The sequence below is a fragment of the Gracilinanus agilis genome, chromosome 3 (assembly GCF_016433145.1).
Source record: "Gracilinanus agilis isolate LMUSP501 chromosome 3, AgileGrace, whole genome shotgun sequence".
NCBI lineage: Eukaryota > Metazoa > Chordata > Mammalia > Didelphimorphia > Didelphidae > Gracilinanus > Gracilinanus agilis.
This window is the reverse complement of record NC_058132.1, coordinates 196,354,758-196,373,032: the sequence shown is the minus strand read 5'-3', so window position 1 is coordinate 196,373,032 and position 18,275 is coordinate 196,354,758. Positions and strand designations below refer to the sequence as shown.

The window sequence follows — 18,275 nt, the reverse complement described above, 5'->3', positions numbered from 1 at the left end:
CTTAGGGAATAGTCTTTGAGTTCACGCCCCTTACCCATATAAGTAAGAAACAGTTGGAAATCACTGTCAGTGGAGAACTCTAAATGGAAAGGCATTGGCTATAGATTCTTCAATTCATACCCAGTCCTGAGGGTCTAAGCCTCAGATCCAGAGTATTTAGATCTTCATCTAATGACCATCCTTTCTGGCATGAGTGGACCATCAGTTGGGAACTGTGTTGTATCATCTATACATTGTTGCCCAATTTCAAGAGGAGCAACTAGGAGTTGTATGTAGTAGGTGAAGAAATAGACTTAGGCAAATTGAACTGTACAGGAGTGTTCCAGAGTCAGATTGTACCAGCTTGAACTGTACAGGAGTGTTCCAGAGTCAGATTGTACCAGTTTGAGAGAGTTTATTGTTAAATTTTTATTGTGAGAGCATTTATGCCTTGAAATGGCAATCGTTACAAATCAAGACTTGATTTATTGTTTTGTTGATTTTTTAGAGTTAAGAAACAGATGGAGAAAATGTTAATAATGTAGATTAAACTTAAAAGTGAGTTATATATAATTTTTTTTCCTGGGTAGTTAGTTGCTAGCATACCACTGACTGTTTTTCCTAGGACTGCTAGGTTGGGTTGGCCTAGGTTCTATGTTGGAATTCCCTCGTCTCAGACCTACCTGAGTCTGGAAGAAACAATGGGTATATAGCTTCATTATGTACTACTTTATTACTTTTTTTATTTCTGTGCCAAGCATTACATATACTTAAGTATGCTGTATCTATTCCTTGGGCAGCCAGGTGGTAGAGTGGGTAGAGTGCTGTGTTTGGAGTCAGAAAGACATCTTCTGGAGTTCAAATCCAGCCTCAGATACTTACCAGCAATATGACCCTGGGCAAGAGACCTCATCCTGTTTGCCTCAGTTTCCTCATCTGTCAAATGAGCTGGAGAAGGAAAAGGCAAACCATTCCAGTCTCTGCCAAGAAAACCCCAAATGGGGTTATGAAGAGCCAGATATGACGGAACCGAACATCCAAATTCTCTCCCTCCTTCCAGCTCCTCCTCCCATCCACTGAGAAGGCAAAGCAATATGATAACCATATCTTTCTCTGAGCTTGGCAGAGTATAATCCTTATCACATCCTTATTCCAAGAAGTTATGCCTCTCTTAATGTATCCCAAATTCATGGTTGCCTGCCATATCCCACTGTTGACTGAAACTGAGCTGCTTGACCAGTAGCTTTTTCAGACAAATTGCACTTCAACCATGCCTTTCCCATTTCATACTTATGAAATCCATTTCTTGAACTCAAGCATAAGATTTATATATGTCCCTATTATATTTCGTCTTGTTTGATTTAGCCCAATTTTCTCGTCTGTCAAAAAAACCTTTTTTTTTTTGATCCTGACTATCATCCCTCCTGGATTTGGATCATCTGTAGATGTGATCAGCTAGTTATCTATACTTCTATCCAAAATATTGATAAAAAAGTCATATAGCAGAAAAGGTAATCACAAAAGGGAAGTTATTGTTGAGCTGTGTCTAACTCTTTGTGACCCCATTTGCAGTTTTTTTTTGGCATAGATACTGTCCTTTGCCTTTTCCTTCTTCAGCTCATTTTACAGATGAAGAACTGAGGCCAACAGGGTTAAGTGACTTGCCCAGAGTCTCATAGCTAGTCTGAGACCAGCTTTGAGCTCAGGTAAATGAGTCCTCCTGATTCTAGACTTGGGATCTTATCTATTGTGCCACCTAGATGCTGTAGGGCCAGATCCATTTCTCTCTTTGTCTATTTGGCTTTGTCTCTTGTCTCTCTGTCTGCCTGTCTGTATCTCTCACTCTCACTGCCTCTCTCTCTCTGTCTCTCTGTCTGGTACTCTCTGTGTGTGTCTGTGTCTGTCTCTCTGTTTCTGTCTGTCTCTATCTCACTGCCTGTCTAGATCTCTCACTCTTGCTGCCTTTGTCTGTCTCCTTCTGTCTGTCTCTCTGTGACTCTCTGCCTCTGTGTGTCTCTGTCTCCCTGTCTCTGCCTCTCTGACTGAATCTCTGAGCATCTTTGGGACCCTCTGGTTCTCTCCTCAGGTGAAGCTGAACTCCTCTATGTTTACTTGAAGGCAGGGGCCGAACCTGTCCCAGACCTGAAGCTGATCTCCCTTGGCGTGGGTTCCCTCTAATGGGCAGGTACAGACTGCTTTCTCTTCCTGTTCTAGAGTCTCGGCCCGCTTTCGGTTTTTCCCAAAGTTCCCGCTCGCCCAGCCGGGAAACGCCGGCCCTCAGCTCTGAGCTCATTGGCAGAGGAAGGATGACTGACACGCCCTGAGCCTCTCCCCGCCCAGGAGTCGGCTCCTCCCCCTCCCTCAAAGTCTCCTCTGAGGAGAGGAGTGGGCGTGGGCTCCTGGGGTGGTTCGAGGAAACTGGCACTTCGAGTTTACAATGGAGGGAACCCCCCCCAGAACTTTAGTTGTGCCTTGCTAGAAAGAGAAAGAAAGGAAGGGAAGGCTCTTGTTCCGGGGGGGCCTGGCCATGTTTGTAAGTGCAGAGGATAAAGGCAGAAGACATGGACAGAGGATCAGCGAAGGTAGGAGGGGCAGGAGGGGCAGGAGGGACAGTTAACCCGGGAGAGAGGAAGCTTTAGAGGACGGGTGAGGGGATGAACAAACGCCAGGGCCGAGGACGGGGTCAGTTAAGGGGTTGGACGATGCATGGACAGCGCGTTTCCCAGATACCAGGAGGCTGAGCCACCTGTTCGAGGAGTGAGGGGTATAGTGGGGCTGGGGTTCTGGGGTAGCGGAAAGTGCTTGCAGCAGCAGCTGTGCTGAAGCAGACGGGAAGAAAAAGAATTGCCAAACAATCCCAGGATTTAGGGGCATACTTTGGGGGGCTTTTGAGACTCCCTGGGGTTCTTAACTGGGGCGTGTGCGCCCTGGACCTGTTTTTAAAATATTTTGATCATTATATTTCAAGAGTTATATCTGAGGTAGCAACATAGAACATTGGACCTGGATTCACAAAGACCTGAATTCAAATCTAGCCTCTGATGCTAGTTATGTAATTCACTTAACCTCTGTCACAGTTTTCTCATCTGTAAAATGGGGTTAATTATAGTACTTCTCTTGTGGGGTTGCTGTGAAGAACAATGAAATATTTGTAAATTTGAAATCCTTAAAGTGTTATTTACTAGCTATTATGATTAACATCATACTTGTTATATATTTGTAATACATTTGTGTTATAGGTTACATGTAGATATCACTATGGTATTATAATTAGTTATTATTAATATAATTGATTTCTTTTACAATCTATATTTTATGAATTGGAAAATAATATTCTGAGAAGGGGTCAGTATATATAGACTTCACCAGGCTGCCCAAAATGTCAAGATAAGAGTCTGAGACTGATAATGGAGGGAGGGAATTCTGTGTATCTCTCAATGATTTTTCTTCCTCAAACCTGAATCTGTGACCAGAGTGATTTGGAAGAGCATCCTGAAGAGGAAGCCAGTTCAAAGGAAGAAATCCTTGGAAAGCAGCCTGAAAATGGGCCACAGATAATTGAGAATGCAGAAGAATTTGGTGAGGATGGGATGAGAGGATTGTGGGAAATTGAAGGATATCACTGGTGGAAAGTGTCATGTTCTTGAGGAGCCTCTCATAAACAGGGAAGGAGGCCTTGGGGTGAGGAGGGTGATAGGCCTCTGTAGTGTGTGAGCTATCCTTGCCTGACCCAACAGCTATTGGATGAGAATAATCTGGGGGTTATTCAGATCTTTGGGTTTTCTCTCTCCCCTCTTACTCCATAATGAGGTATTTCTATGATCTTTTAAAGCTTACTAAGCACTTCTATTCAATTAAGCAAGCATTACATGTTTATGTTATAGAACTCTCCATCTTAGGTGCTGGTGATGCAGAGTCAATAAATAAAATAGCCTCTGTCCTCAAGAAACTTACATTCTAATAAAAAAATAGCATGTATACACGCAAAAAGCTGAATATACAACGTATGTACAAAGTAAATACTAGGCAATTTTGAAGTTCCAAGAGTTGGAAGTGGAGTCTTTAGGCACAGACACAAATAGGCTGATTTTGGTTGTGATAGGTTACATAAGAGAGAATAGTGTGAAATTACGTCAGAAAGAATGGCTCTGCAGAGTCAGATTGTGAAGGGCTTTAAATGCCAAACAGAAATATCTGTATTTTATCCTAAACCTAATGGTGAGACACTGACAATTCTCCAGTGTTGGAGTGACGTGATCAATCTATGCTTTGAGAATGTCAATTTGAGGGGGACAGCTGGGTGGCTCATAGAGGCTCAGGTCCAGAGATGGGAGGTTCTAGATTCAAATCTGGTCTCAGACACTTCCTAGCTGTGTGACCCTGGGCAAGTCACGTAATTCCCATTGCCTATCCCTTACCACTCTTCTGCCTTGGAACCAATACAGAGTATTGATTCTAAGTTGGAAGGTAAGGGTTTAAAAAAAAAAAAGGATATCAATTTGGCACCTATGAGAAGAATGGATTGACTAGTGAGAAAACTGGAGTCAGGAAGTTCTGTTAGAGGCTATTGCCACAGTTTAGGGGGGGAGGTGATGAGGGCTTGAACTTGGATGGGAGCTCTATGAGCAGAGAGCAGAGAACAGATATGAGATATGTAAAAGCAGGATTCACACCACTTGTCTTCTGATTGTCTGGGCCTGGCAGTACGAGAACAGCCAAGGGAGACTTCAAAGTTGAGTATTTGAAAGGAGGTGGTGACCTCAACAGATATAGGAAAGGTAGAAAGAGAGGTGGGTTTGTGACTTCTGTTTTGGATATGTTGGGTTCGAGAGTCCTCTGGGACATCCAGGTGGGCTGGATGACGTGAGCCTGAAACTTGGGAGAGAGATGAGGGCCAGGTAGCTAGTTAATCTGCATATAGAGGACCCCGGAACCCCTGGGAGGAATGAAATCACCGAAAGAGAGGAGATGGAGAGAAGAGAGGCGGAGTGGGCAGGAAGAATCTGGGGATGGAGCATGATTGGGCTGTCAGAGTCCTGGGATCCCAGCTTTTCTATGTTCTTCTTTACAGGCTTCCCTGATGGTTGCTGGGCTCTTCCAACTTGGGGAAGGCGTGGGTATGCCTTGATCATGTTCACTGTGCTGATGGCTGGGATAGGTGCTGGGATCTGGCTTCTAGGTCAGTGATATGGGGATTAGTAGGATCCTGGGGCCAAGAACACTGAGCTATATAGCCTGTTGCATGTTTTCCCAGGCTTAAAACATCCCTTACTGACCCATTGGGAAGACTGTTGATAGGGGCAAAGGAATAGGTTCCTGAGATGGGTGGAGGTTTGAAATGGAAAGTTGGGGTTGCTAGGTGACCCAGTGGATGGAGAGCCAGACCTAGATATGGGAGGTCCTGGGTTCACATCTGCCCTCAGACACTTCTTAGCTGTGTGACCCTGGGCAAGTCACTTAACCCCCATCACCCAGCCCTCACTGCCCTTCTGCTTTGGACTCAATATACAAATATTGATTCTAAGTTATAAGTAAGGGTTAAAAAAAAGAATTCTCTGGTTCCCCACAGTGGCTGTCATTGGGCCCCACTGGAACAAATTTCCTCTCCCAATCTGCTCTCCATTCCTGGCCTTCCTGACTCCCCTCTTTTTTAGTCCTACTTTTCAAGGCATATTCCTTGGCAAAGCTCAAACAACAAAAAACCATGGACTGCACAGAAAAACCTCCCATCCCGACAGCCTTCAAGTCAGGTGGGTGACCTCTTCCCCAGCCTGTGCTGATAGGAAATCCCCCCTTCACATTCAGGGTTCTGGCTGTGTCCAGAGAATTCTGGGTCATGTTTCTCTGCAATGTCTGCTTTAATTGGTCACAGGCCTGATGCCAAGGACTGATGGAGAGCCAGGGCCCTCGCTGGGAGGGAGGCAAAGTTGAGGAGTGGGGCCTGTCGTTTGATGGACAGACTTTGGCTTTTAGCCCTCTCTGACCTGACTCATTGTCCTCTGGGGCCGTCCAGCCTGCCCCTGCAGCTTGTCTTCAGATGGGACCTGGGGCCAGGATGAGAATTAGAGGGCTAGGCAGTCTTGGAAACTTGAACTCCAGGCAGCCTCCTTTCTTGTAGAAAGAAATGGGGCTCCCCTTAGAGATAGGTGGAATATTTAGCCCAAACTGGAGCAAGGATCTGGACATAGGGATCTGGATTTTCTCTAATTTGTGCATTTCACCTTCTCTTTGGAAAATGCTTCTATCTGTTCCTGTCCAGAATAACCCAGATATCTGTACCCAGGCCTTTCTTCCCAAACCTAATAAACCCCAAAATTGCCCAGACTCCTAGGGTACCCTGTTGGGTTCCAGAGATTCTGGGCTTTCCTGCCTTCTGAGAGCTGGTGGGCACAGGGGTCCTTGTGGTTTTTCATGCTGTGGTTTCAGTATCTTTCAGAATAAATACCAGAAACTTCTTACTGGAAGTCCAAGTGGGAGCCCAGCCAGGCTGGCTTCTGGTATGCCAGGAGGGCTGGAGTCCTGCGCTAGGGACTCAGATTTGTAGACACCTTGGACATCTCAGGTAGCTTGGTGGGAGTGGGAGTGAGGGAGGGGTGGGGAACTAGAGGGGAGGAAGAGAGAGAGGAGGGGAAAAAAGGTGGGGAGATTCCTCTATTTGGTCCACATTTCCATTATTCGCAGAGACAATTCCCAATGCTGAAGTCATCTAGGCTCTTCTCTTGCCTTTAGGACCCAGTTTAGCCCAGACTTTTGGGCTAAATTTTTCAACAATGACAACAAAAAGACTTCAAGAGAGGAAAAATCTATTTCTTTCCTCACTCAGCCATCCATTTCAGTGCTTCCCAGTTAGAAATGTCTACTTTTTATGTAACCCATATTACGTCTGCTGAAATTTAAACCCATTTCTTATTTTCATACTATGGCTACTTTTTTTTTCTTTTTGTCAAGATTCTCTCATCATAAAGTAGTGAACTTGACTGATATCAAGGTCAGCAATTCCCAGAAGTATGTTCAGCTTTTTCCCAGATTGGGGGGTCGCCTGGAGGAGATGTGGAAGCCCAGGTAGGGGAGCTGAATTTGGGATGAGATCAGCAGAAGTGATCTTTCCCATTTCTCCTAGATATATTAGGCAAAAATCCTTCTTTTTCTAGAGGCAGCTGGGTAGCTCAGTGGATTGAGAGTCAGACCTAGAGACAGGAGGTCCTAGGTTCAAAGCCGGCCTCAGACACTTCCCAGCTGTGTGACCTTGGGCAAGTCACTTGACCCCCAGTTGCCCACCCTTACCACTCTTCCACCTATGAGTCAATACACAGAAGTTAAGGGTTTAAAAAAAAACAAAACAAAATTGTTCTTTTTCTGCAAGGGGGAGGGAATGGTGCCAGACCACGAGGGGCATCTAGGGATGAGGCAGAGAGTTTTTTCCTGATCAGAAATTGCAAAGGATTCTGTTAAGTGTCAAGAAAGAAATAAATCCCCCAATCCTGGTCATGATCGGTGGACTGCCCAGAGGAGAAAAAAATGCCTAGGCCTGAAAGGTTTTCTCCCAAAAACTAGATGTTGGCAAGGGCCAGTGCAGGAACCCTACTATCTGTGAGTAAGTGGAATATCTACATTTCTTGTGCCTGTCCCCACATCTTTCTCTCCCAGATTCTTTCTCCTCCACAGATCTATAGGAGAGGGAGGAGTGAAAGAATGTGTGTGTTGAGAGATACCTCAGTATGTAAAAAAAACAGGGAATGCCTTCCTATTTTTTTAAGGGGTGGAGATGAGAAACATTTGAGTTTAGTGAAAGCAGGTACAAATGGAGGCAGGGGCTCAGGCAGACTATGGAGGAGGAGAAGGAAGAGATTATTTCAGGGTTGGTCAGAGACTAATGAAAGTGATACTCAAGCAGTGGATGAGGCTCAGCTCAACTGGGGTAAAGATTGGGAGAGTATAGTTTTCTCAGGGAGTCTTTTGGACCTGTGATGTGCCTGTAGTGGAGCACCGTATCTCTTAAGAACATGACTAAACTATTAATAGGGGCAGCTAGATGTTGTGATTGATAGAGCTCTGGGCCTGAAGAAAGGCAGACTCATCTTCCTTGAGTTTAAATCTAGCTTCAGATTCTTGCTGTGTGAACCTGAGCAAGTCACTTAACCCTTTTGGCCCCAGTTTCCTCATCTGTAAAATGAACCAAAGAAGGAAATGGCAAAATACTCCAGGATCTTTGCTGAGAAAATCCAAATTGGGATCATGAGGAATTGTATACAGCTGAAAATGATTAAACAATAACAACAAACTGTAAATAGACCTGTGGGGTCATAGATTCAGAGCCTTAGATATAACCTTAGAGGCTATTGAGATTCTAATTCCCTCATTTTACAAATGGACAAACTGAGTCACATAGAAGCTAAGTGACTTGCTGAAGGCCATACAGTTAATAAGTGTCTGAGACAGGATTCAAGTTCAGATCTTTTTTCCATTTTTCATTCTTTTGATTTTGTTTTATTGTTTCTCGATGTCTTGTGAAGTCATTAGTTTCTATTTGTCCAGTTCTAATTTTTTAAAAACTGAATTTCTTCCATGACCTTTTGATTCTCTTTTTCCATTCAGTCCATTCTACTTTTCATGTTATTTTTTTCTTCATTTGATTTTTGTGCTTGTTTTTTCTAGTTGACCAATTTTGCTTTTTAAGCTGATATTTTCTTTTTCTATTACTTTCATTTCTTTATCTCATTTTTCTTTGAGCTGTCTCATTTGAGTTTTGAATTCCTTTTTGAGTTCTTCCAGCACTTCAGACCAATTTCCATTTTTCTTTGAAGTTTTGTATGCGGCTGCTTGGATCTCACTGTCCCCTGTTGATTCTGTGCTCTGTTCTTTGTTGCCATAGAAACTTCCTAGGGTTAGGAGTTTCTTTTGCAATTTTCTCACTTTCCCAGCCATTTTTTTGCCTTTAAGGGCCTGGGATTTCTGGAAGTTGATGATTCTGTCTCCTCTGCTGTTGGCTTGCTGGGCTTTGCACTGTGAGCTATTTTGTCTTGGGGCTAGGTCTTCACGATAGTAGTGTAGACTTGAAAGGACCCAGTTCTATGGACTTCTGGGCCTCACTGTGGGCTGGTGCCAGGGCCAGGGACTTCAAAGGGTAGGTCTGGAGTGTTCTTTTGTTGGTGTATCCTGTGTACTAGGATCCCTAAGTTGGCCTTTATCCAGTCGTGGAACCTGGTGTGGCAGGGTTGGGGTGGAGGTCAGTTAGCTCTCCTCTATGTGCAGTTTTGCTTCTGGTTCCTCCTTATCCCATGAAAACCAACTAACTCTCTCTCTCTCTCTCTCTCTCTCTCTCTCTCTCTCTCTCTCTCTCTCTCTCTCTCTCTCTCTCTCTCTCGCCTACTTTGCAAATTGTCTTCAGTTGGAGAGCCCTCTTATTCTATCTTGCTGTTGGTTTTTGACTCCTGTTGTTTTGAGGTGCTTTTTAAAGATTGGTTTGGAAAGATACTCAGAGCAGATTCAGCTTTTGCTGCTACTAAGTCATCATTTTGCCTTCACCCGGAAAAACTCCTGACTCCAATTCCAGCACTCCATTCACTATACCATCTAGTTGCTTTAAAAATAGTTCAAGCTTAAGTCTGCCCTTGCTCCAGTAGTGAATTTTGCATAAGTCATGAAGACTGAATTGGCAGGACAGCTTGGTAACTCAGTGGATTGAGAGCCAGAACTTGGAGACAGGAAGTCCTGTGTTCAGATCTGGCTTCAGGCACTTGTTGACCCTGGGCAAGTCACTTAACCCCCAGTGCCTAGCCCTTACTACTTTTCTGCCTTGGAACCAATACATAGTATTGATTCTAAGATGGAAGGTAAAGGTTTAAAAAAAAAAAAAAAGGAAATACTGAATTGAAGGAGTGTGACCATTCAGATGCCTTTCTCTGAGGAGGGAAATGTGTTTAGACAGGGCCCACATTCCCTAAGTGGTAGCTATGAGATAGAGGTGCCCCAAGCCTTGGGGAAGGAGCAAGAGGCTCCAACATTAATGCTTCCTCTTCTCACCCCACTGCTTTATAGGAGCAGCTGTGCCTTGGGCCAGGTCATTGCCCTTAAATGCTCAGGTGAGTTACATTTCAGGCCCCTCAACTCAAATTAAGTTTTTAAGGTACCTACAATATGCCAGTCACTTATTGGAGCTGAGGAAAACTAAAACCAAACTAAACCATTCCTATCCTCAAGGAGCCTACATGTTACTGTGGGGAGGGGATAGGACAAGCATACCAGAATCCTAACCTTAGGAAGTGAAAATTGATGGCCCTGGCAGGACCCCTCTCTACACTTAGTGGCCCAGCTGGGGATTAGGGGGTAGTTTAAACCCTTTAACATATAGAAGTCACCAAATATTTATTAATCCCTGCTGTGTACAGAGCCCTAGGTTAGGCAGTGGGAAAACTCCTTTTCCATCATTTGTGGAAGGTATAAAATATATGGGTGTCAACTGTTTATTGGTGAGATAATCATGTTTTACTTCTGTATATATTTGGTGACTATTTCTGTCACCTTATGCACCAGGCTCTCACGACTCTTGATTCCTCAAAAAAAGATCCTGTTTGATTTGTGACCAATTTTCCATTATCTGTTGATTCTGTTCCTAGATTCAATAATCCATGGGAGAAGTGAGAAAAGGGGTGAGATGTGGCCGGGAAGAAATATGGTAGCCCAGAAAGGGAAGCTAAGTTTGGACATGGTAGATGGGGACGAAGAGGCTTTTCCATTTCCCTGGAGACCAGCACTCTCAGAATAATTAAGAGTTGGCCATGCCCACTCCATTATCCCATAGGCCTAGGCCATCTTCTCCAAGGAGCTCAGTGACAGTACTGACACCAACCTTTGCCTCTCTCTTCCTCTTTCTCCACTCCCACCAACTATGGCCAGAGTGTGGATTTCAGCACCTGACTTTCCGAATTATTGGTGGGGCTCCTGCTGTCCTTGGGCGCTGGCCCTGGCAGGTCAGCCTGTTCCATGGTCCCCAGTACTCCTGTGGAGGCTCTGTGCTGGCCCCAAGATGGGTGGTGACTGCAGCTCACTGTATGTCCAGGTATGTCTCCTTCAGAGGCTTCCCCACCCCTCCACCTTAATGAGCTTTTAAAGCCTGAGCACATGGAAGTAGATGGACGCCATGCTTCTCTGTCTTTATGTCCTATATAGATATGTGTGAAACTGATGGTAAACGTTTAGCGGATAGAGTAGATGTTTACATAGTTCTGTTTTGTGTTGTACCTAGAACTGGGCCCCATGCAATTTTTAGTATGCTTAGACTGATGATGATTTTTTCAGCAAGTGTTTATTAAGTATGTGTCTGGCATAGTTCTGGGAACTGACCATGCAAATACAAAGAATGAAATAATTCCTACTCTCAAGAAGGCTAATGATAACCATCATCAATTTAATTCAAAATACATTTTTTAAATACACCTACAAAATCCTAGTCACTGCTTGGCTCAGGGGAAAAACCAAACTAAACCATCCCTATCCTCAAAGAGCCAACACTCTGCTATAGGGAGGGGATTGGACAAGCCTATAGTAAATAAATGCAGATTATATACAAAAGAATTTTTATCAGGAGAAAGAAGGAGAGGAGAGACAGATGGGAGAGAAAGAGAGAGAGGGAGAGTGAAGAGGAAGTCAGAGACAGAGAGAGAGAAAGAGAATGAGGAGGGAGGAAGACAAAGGGAGGAAATCAGAGATGGGAAAAGTGAGAAGGAAGGAGAAGACCGAGTGAGTAAGAAGGTTGGAAGGAGTCAGAGAGAGGGAGAGAGTGAGAAGGGGGGAAAAGGCAGAGACAGAGACAGACAGAGGAAGAGGGAGGGAGACAGAGACAGAGAAAGAAGAGAGAGTGAGATCAAGAATTGCTAATAACTGAGAAGTCAGGAAAGGAGGTAGTGTCTGAGCTATACTTGGAACTGACTCTTATTTAAATCCCTTCCCTTTTATATCATTCTTTATAATTTTACCATTTCACATCCATTTTCTCCTTTATTCTCTTCCCAACAGTCTTGTGAGGTAGATGGAACATCCTCATCTATGTTTTGCAGATGAGGAGTCAAGACTCAGAGAGGCTGAGAGATTGCCTCAGAGAGGTTGTCCAGTTTCTGATTGGCAGAGTCAAAATTTGAATCCAGAACCAGAATTTGGACCCAGGCTTTCTGACTCTTCTTTCTCTAATACTACAGTGCTTCTTTGAGGATGAAATACATTTTTGGTTGATGATGATGAGGATGACTATAAGGACAATGTAGTAACAAATTGAGGGCCTGGGAGTTCTCTAATACTTTTGGAATCTAACTCATCAGACAACCATAAGATATTTAGTAGATGCTTATTCAGCGTTCTATTAGTGTGGACTAGTCTGGGGTGAGGGGGGGATCCACAGACTCTGGAGTCCAAAGACTTAAGTTATGATCCTGCTTCCTATGCCTGCCTACTGCCTGTGACCTAGTTCTCTAACATCCCTGGTTGTGTTTCATGTGTAAAATGGGGGTTGGGCTAGACGCCATCTCAGAGGTCCCTTCCAGCTCTAGGCCAAGGTTCTGATGCTTCTTGTGCTTGTGGAGCTGCACACATGTAGAGAGCTTCGCCTTTACCCAGAGGAGCCTTCTTCCTATCTACTGTGTTATTGCCTTGAGGACCCATTCATGCCCTCTGGTCCAGCATCATGGTCATTCTGCCCCACTGTGCCCTGCGCTCAGGGCTTAACATTATTTCATTGTCCAATTGCAGTTTGTCCCAGATGTCCAGCTGGAAGGTCTTTGTGGGGATTGTGAGCCACCAGGACATCGTACCGCACAAGGGGGTCATGGTGGAAAAGGTCATCTTGCACCCCCACTTTAGAACTGGCAGGCAAAGACAAGACTATGACATTGCTCTTCTGAAACTCCAGACCCCACTGAACTTTTCTCGTAAGGCATGGTCTAATGGGCATTGGCCCTCTAAATGAGGTGGGGAGACGTTTGCCTTTGGAGAGAGATGTTCTATCTGGGTTGGGGGTGCAGCCATTTTTTTACTAGGTTGGGACAACTTCCCCTGTTAACGTAATGAACGAGGGCTGGAATAGAAGGTTTTTTAACATGTGAGTGAGCCCTTATTTCTTGCTTCAATAGCTCTGGCTATTTTCAGTGTAGGACTAGCTCCAACATCAGTGCTCTGATTTGGGGGACTGGAAGAGATGGAGTGGATTTATCACCCTAAAACAGAGCTCCTTAGCCCAGGGAGCTAGAAGACTTACTTGTCTGATCTCTGCATTAGCTTCTTCAGTTACACCCCTTCTCTGTGGCTCCCAGGAAATCCCTGTGGGGAGCAGGGAGCAAATCACCCAGCCCCAGCGGTGACTTCCATTCTCAGCCTTCTCCTCTCTCTTCCCTCCTCCCCTGGCTTTACTCTGGTAGTCAAAAGACTTTGGGAGAAATAAGAAATAGCATCCCGTCAGGAAAATATATGGGGATGGTGCCTTCAGCATAAGGAATAGAGACCAGGTTTGCCAGATGGTCCGTGCTGTGGACTTCAGGCCCCAGGGATAGGAGTGCGTTAACAAAGGCCAATGTAGAAAGCTAGGGCTCTGTACTTTTTCTACAGACACGGTGGGGGCTGTGTGTCTGCCAGAAATTCAGCAGGACTTCCCACAGGGCTCCAAATGCTGGGTGTCAGGCTGGGGCTCCACAGGTGCACAAGGTGAGTAGTGAGGTCCAGAAAGGGAGGGTGGGAGATAGCAGACAAGAAGCAATGGGGAGGAAACCCCTGCCCCGCCGTGAGAGATTGGCTGGGAAACATTCATACCCTGTAACCATGCCATTGTAGCCCACATCTCCTTTTCTTGGTGGCCTCTTGGGCCAGATCTCCTCACCTGGCATCCTTTGAGCTAGACTCATGTTGGAAAGATAATCCTTGATCACTTCCTTATTCCTTCCTCTTCTGTCTGTGGCTTTATAACAGGCCATTCACAGAAGGCCCAGACAGTCATGGTGACCTACCCTCGGCTTCCCTTCTGACAAGTCTGTGGCCTCAGTTTTTGCCTCTGTATCTCTGTTCTCATTGTCCTCCCATGCTCTGCCTCCTCCAGCACTTGCTGCAGACACCCTCCAGAACGTCTTGGTGCCTCTGATCAGCCCCCAGCTCTGTAACAGCTCCTGCATGTACAAAGGCATCATCACTCCCCAGATGCTCTGTGCTGGCTACCTGGATGGACACGCCGACGCATGCCAGGTGCTGGAGGGGAAGGAGATCTGGGTTGGTGGGACAGAAAGGGGGGAGTCCCAGACCGGGGCCAGAGCTCTGCGCACCCTGGGACAGGGGTTGGAGAGGGGAGTTGAGGCGTTTTCATAAAGGGGCAGGTAAAATGAATTCAAGTAGCCCTGAGCAAAGGTGATTTATAAGAAATCACGATCAACACTAGCCCTCTGAAGGGACCCGTAAATGGGAGGCTGCCCTGTAGGAGATTTGGGGGAAGTGGGGGTTGGCTGTCATGAAGGGATGCTCCCTGAAGGGGAAACGGGGTAGCTATAGGACTCGTGGCTGTGGCCATAAGGGGCATCCTTCTCCTGAGAAGAGCCAACCAATTCTCCCTTCTGTTTCTGTCCCCGGGTCTTTAAGGGAGACAGTGGAGGGCCCTTGGTGTGTCTGGACCAAGGAATGTGGCGCTTGGTGGGGATAGTGAGCTGGGGCTGGGATTGTGGGAAGCACCGCAAGCCAGGAGTCTATACCAAGGTGGCTTCGCACTTGGACTGGATTCATGATCAAATTGGAGGTGAGTGAAGGATCAGGGGGGAGGGGACGGACTTCAGGAGCCTTGGAACTTTGCCCATGTGCCCATTTTCTGTGGGGAGTTGGGGAGGGCACCAGAAAAGACATCCCTGACTGGGGGGGAGGTGGCGAGGGGGTGTGTGATGTGTCTAGAATTGAATTCCACGAACTTAAAAAAAATGAAACTTGTGTCTCTGTGGCATTCTTCCTTCTCCACTCCCCTCTCCCCTTCCCTGAACACAAGGGAGAGGAGATGGGCCAGGAGTGAGGTCACTATTAACTATGAGACTGATCACACGGCACCATTCTCTGAGCCCCAATTTCTTCATCCATAAAATGGGGCTGATAACACTTTTGTTGCCTATCTCATGGGATGATTGGGGACATAAAATGAAATGTTGGTGATAGCCCAAATAATATAAATTATTATTGCTACTGCTGCTACTACTACCACTACCACTTCTACTATTACTACTACTGGTAATTGTAGTGGTAGTAGTAAGAGTATCACTACCACCACCACCACTACCACCACCACTACCTACTACTACTACTACTACTACTACTACTACTACTACTACAACTATACCTAATATGTAATCAGTATGGGGAACTCCTCCTGTGACTGTAGTGTAGGGTAGGGACTAGATCTTAAAGAAGTTAAGTGACTTACTTATGGCAGGCGACCAGTAGGAGCTCAATATAAGATTTGACCCTAGATCTCATAACTCTTAAGATTCTCTCCCCTCTCCCATAGAATTTCTTCTTATGATAATTATTTTGAGTCAGAGGGAGGGTGAAATCAAAGAAGGAAAACAGATATTATTGGGAACTGTGACTCCTTTTCATTGCATCTTGATGGTGGGGGGCTGGGGGAAGGTGGGGAGTCCTCAACAGGTACAACAGCAGCAGTGGGTGAAAGCAGCAGTCTTTGGACACCCCAGGCTTGACGGTGGCCACCCTCCTCTCAGACAAAGCCCGCAGTGGACGAGACTGCCCATAGTAGTCTGGGGCCTTTGCATCAAAGAAACATCCCTACTGGAACTTCTAACCTGGATTTCTGGTTTCTTGAAGAGAACTTCTAGAAGGTGGGGGTGGGGAGGGTGATGAATGTCTCTGGGTGAGTTAGTCTCTGAAGATTTGAAGTAAGGATTCAAGAGGCCATAGAAGAGAAAAAGAGCATGGGCAACTGTAAGCGAGCCAGTGTTTTCCTAAAAAATAAAAATGATTCTAGTCTTCCTACTATCCTGAAATCTGTGTGTGTGTGTGTGTGTGTGTGTGTGTGTGTGTGTGTGTGTGTATGCCTTTGTCTTTAGGAGATAGATTACCACCAGGGTAGTTGTGTGTTGTGGGCTGAAGACCAGGACAGCTGAGTTCTAGTCCTTTCTATACCATGATTTATGTGACTTCAAATAAATTACTTTGGATCACTGGTTAAGAATCCTTTTGCTGTCTCCCAGACTTGCCCTATTCCTCCTTGGATCAGTCAGAAAGAGCTTAGTAAGTGCCTACTCTGTACCAGGGACAATGGGGACAATGCTAGATCCTAGATATACCAAGAGAAAATAATGAAGACTAGATGGAATGCTAAGGCATAATAAATAAACAATGAATGTCTGCTGTATGCAAGGATCTACAAAGACCAAAAAACCCAAACCAAAAACTAGTTCTCTGCCTGTAGGGAGCTGACATTCTCTTGGTATATGTTCTATGCAAAGATATATGTAGTTAGAATGGGCCAAATCGAATTAAATTAAATTTATTGGGGACAAATGTGAAATCCTACACTTGGATTCAGAGTTAGTTGTACACATATAGGACAGATCAGTCATATAGATTATACCTCCCTAATATTATCTCTACTCACTTGGTGACCAGATTTAAGCCCCAGACTCCAGATATGATCTGATTGTTCAGAATACACTAGATCCATCACTCCCTTGTTCTGAACACTTTTGTTGTTCAGTTGTTTTCAGTGATGTTGACTTTTTAATGACCTCATCTGGGGTTATCCTAGTTAAGACACTGGAGTGGTTTGCCCTTTTCTTCTTCAGCTCTTTCACCTTTTCCTTCCCCAAACTACCATGAATTTAGCTATTTTGCATTTATTTAGCTACTTTGTACTTATTCTAGCTATTTGTTTTCTCCCTCATTCAAATATGCTTTTTTAAGTAGGACTGTTTCATCCATTGTTTTTGTATTTCCAGTATAGGTACTTAATATCTGTCTGGTTGGATTGAAATGAATTTTTTAATGTCAATCAACACGTATTAAATGCCTACTCTGTGGCAGATACTGTCCTAGGCACTTGAGATATAAAGATAAAAAACAAATAGTTCAGGTCCTCAAAGAGTTTACATTCTATTGCAGAAAGACAATATATGAATATAAAATAAACAGAAAGGAATTTGAAAGGGGATTAGACTCAATAGCTATGAGAATCAAAAGAAGCTTCTTATAGGAGGTGGCTGTTGATTCTTGAAACAGATTCAGACAAGTTAAAGGATTTGCCCAGGGTTACACAGCTAGCAAGTGTCTAATACAGATTCAAACTCAGATATTCTGGACTCCAAGAGCAGTACTCTATTCACTACAACAAATAATCTTTGACTACTATCTTTTCTCTCAAATTTTGAGAAAGCCTTTAATTTTCTTTCTAATTATTTGTATACCTTGCCATGTCTTTGGGTTAAGAGTCTGTATACCTCTGAGCCCTCACTTTTTGTTTCTGGGCTCTTAAAATACAATTGGCATTTTGTTGCTAAAAACCACAATGAATTTTTTATGGCGCTTATACAAGGAATTGCAAAATGCAATTAGCATTTAGGAACACAATCTTGTAAGTTATCAGCATTTTTTTTTCAGTTATGGGGGAGGGGAGAAGGAGCAAATTCATATTCATTACCAGAAGATCCTTTCCTTTGCTGGGCCAGAAGCAGCTGGCAGTGCCGTCTCATTGGCTGGAAAATAACTATTGTGGGCATGTTCTTTGGACATCAATTTGTAGTTTAGACTCCTCCCCAGAAGGCAAACAATATGGGGACTGCTGAACAAACACCTGCTTTCACTGAGACTGTACTATTTCTGTAATTCCTTGGATTTTGCTCCTCTCTGTCTTTGTCCCCCTCCCCTCTCGCCCTCTTTCCCTTCTCTCCTTCTCTCCTTCTCTCTTTCCTTTATCTCTCTCTTTCTCTTTGTGTCTCTGTCTCTTCCTACCTCCTTCCCCCATTCAATATTGAATTCTCAAATGTAGAAACTCTTTTACTAGGGTTGTCCAAAGGCACCTCCCAAAGCTGGAACTGCCCTCTTGGGCTGAATAGACATGTACATTTTTGCTTCTGTCATTTGCATCTCCTCCTCCTTTTTTTTTTTTAACTCTTACTTTTTGACTTGGAATCAATACTGTGTTTTGGTTCCAATGCATAAGGGCTAGGCAATGGGGGTTAAGTGACTTGTTCAATCTCACACAGCTAATGTATGAAGTCGAATTTGAACTCAGGACCTCCCATGGCTGATTCTCAATCCACGGAGCCACCTAG

General features: G+C 44.6%; 1 protein-coding gene across 1 annotated transcript; it reads left to right on the top strand.

Moving 5' to 3' along the window:
- The first annotated feature begins 2,449 nt into the window (after positions 1 to 2,449).
- TMPRSS5 (transmembrane serine protease 5) lies at positions 2,450 to 15,950 on the top strand. Its single transcript, XM_044666327.1, has 13 exons — positions 2,450 to 2,561; positions 3,453 to 3,558; positions 5,051 to 5,158; positions 5,634 to 5,729; positions 6,406 to 6,541; positions 6,928 to 7,041; positions 10,018 to 10,061; positions 10,876 to 11,038; positions 12,721 to 12,899; positions 13,573 to 13,668; positions 14,057 to 14,199; positions 14,587 to 14,740; positions 15,616 to 15,950. The coding sequence occupies exons 1-13, from the start codon at positions 2,541 to 2,543 to the stop codon at positions 15,684 to 15,686; spliced, it is 1,431 nt and encodes a 476-aa protein (XP_044522262.1). The 5' UTR covers positions 2,450 to 2,540; the 3' UTR covers positions 15,687 to 15,950.
- The last annotated feature ends 2,325 nt before the right edge of the window (positions 15,951 to 18,275 follow it).

What these genes read in the sequence shown, in the direction of transcription:
- TMPRSS5 (XM_044666327.1), top strand. Translation starts at nt 2,541, where the DNA reads ATGGACAGAGGATCAGCGAAG. An exon ending in GAGGAGATGTGGAAGCCCAG is followed by an intron (nt 7,042 to 10,017) that starts GTAGGGGAGCTG and finishes ACTGCTTTATAG; the next exon opens with GAGCAGCTGTGCCTTGGGCC. An exon ending in GACACGCCGACGCATGCCAG is followed by an intron (nt 14,200 to 14,586) that starts GTGCTGGAGGGG and finishes CGGGTCTTTAAG; the next exon opens with GGAGACAGTGGAGGGCCCTT.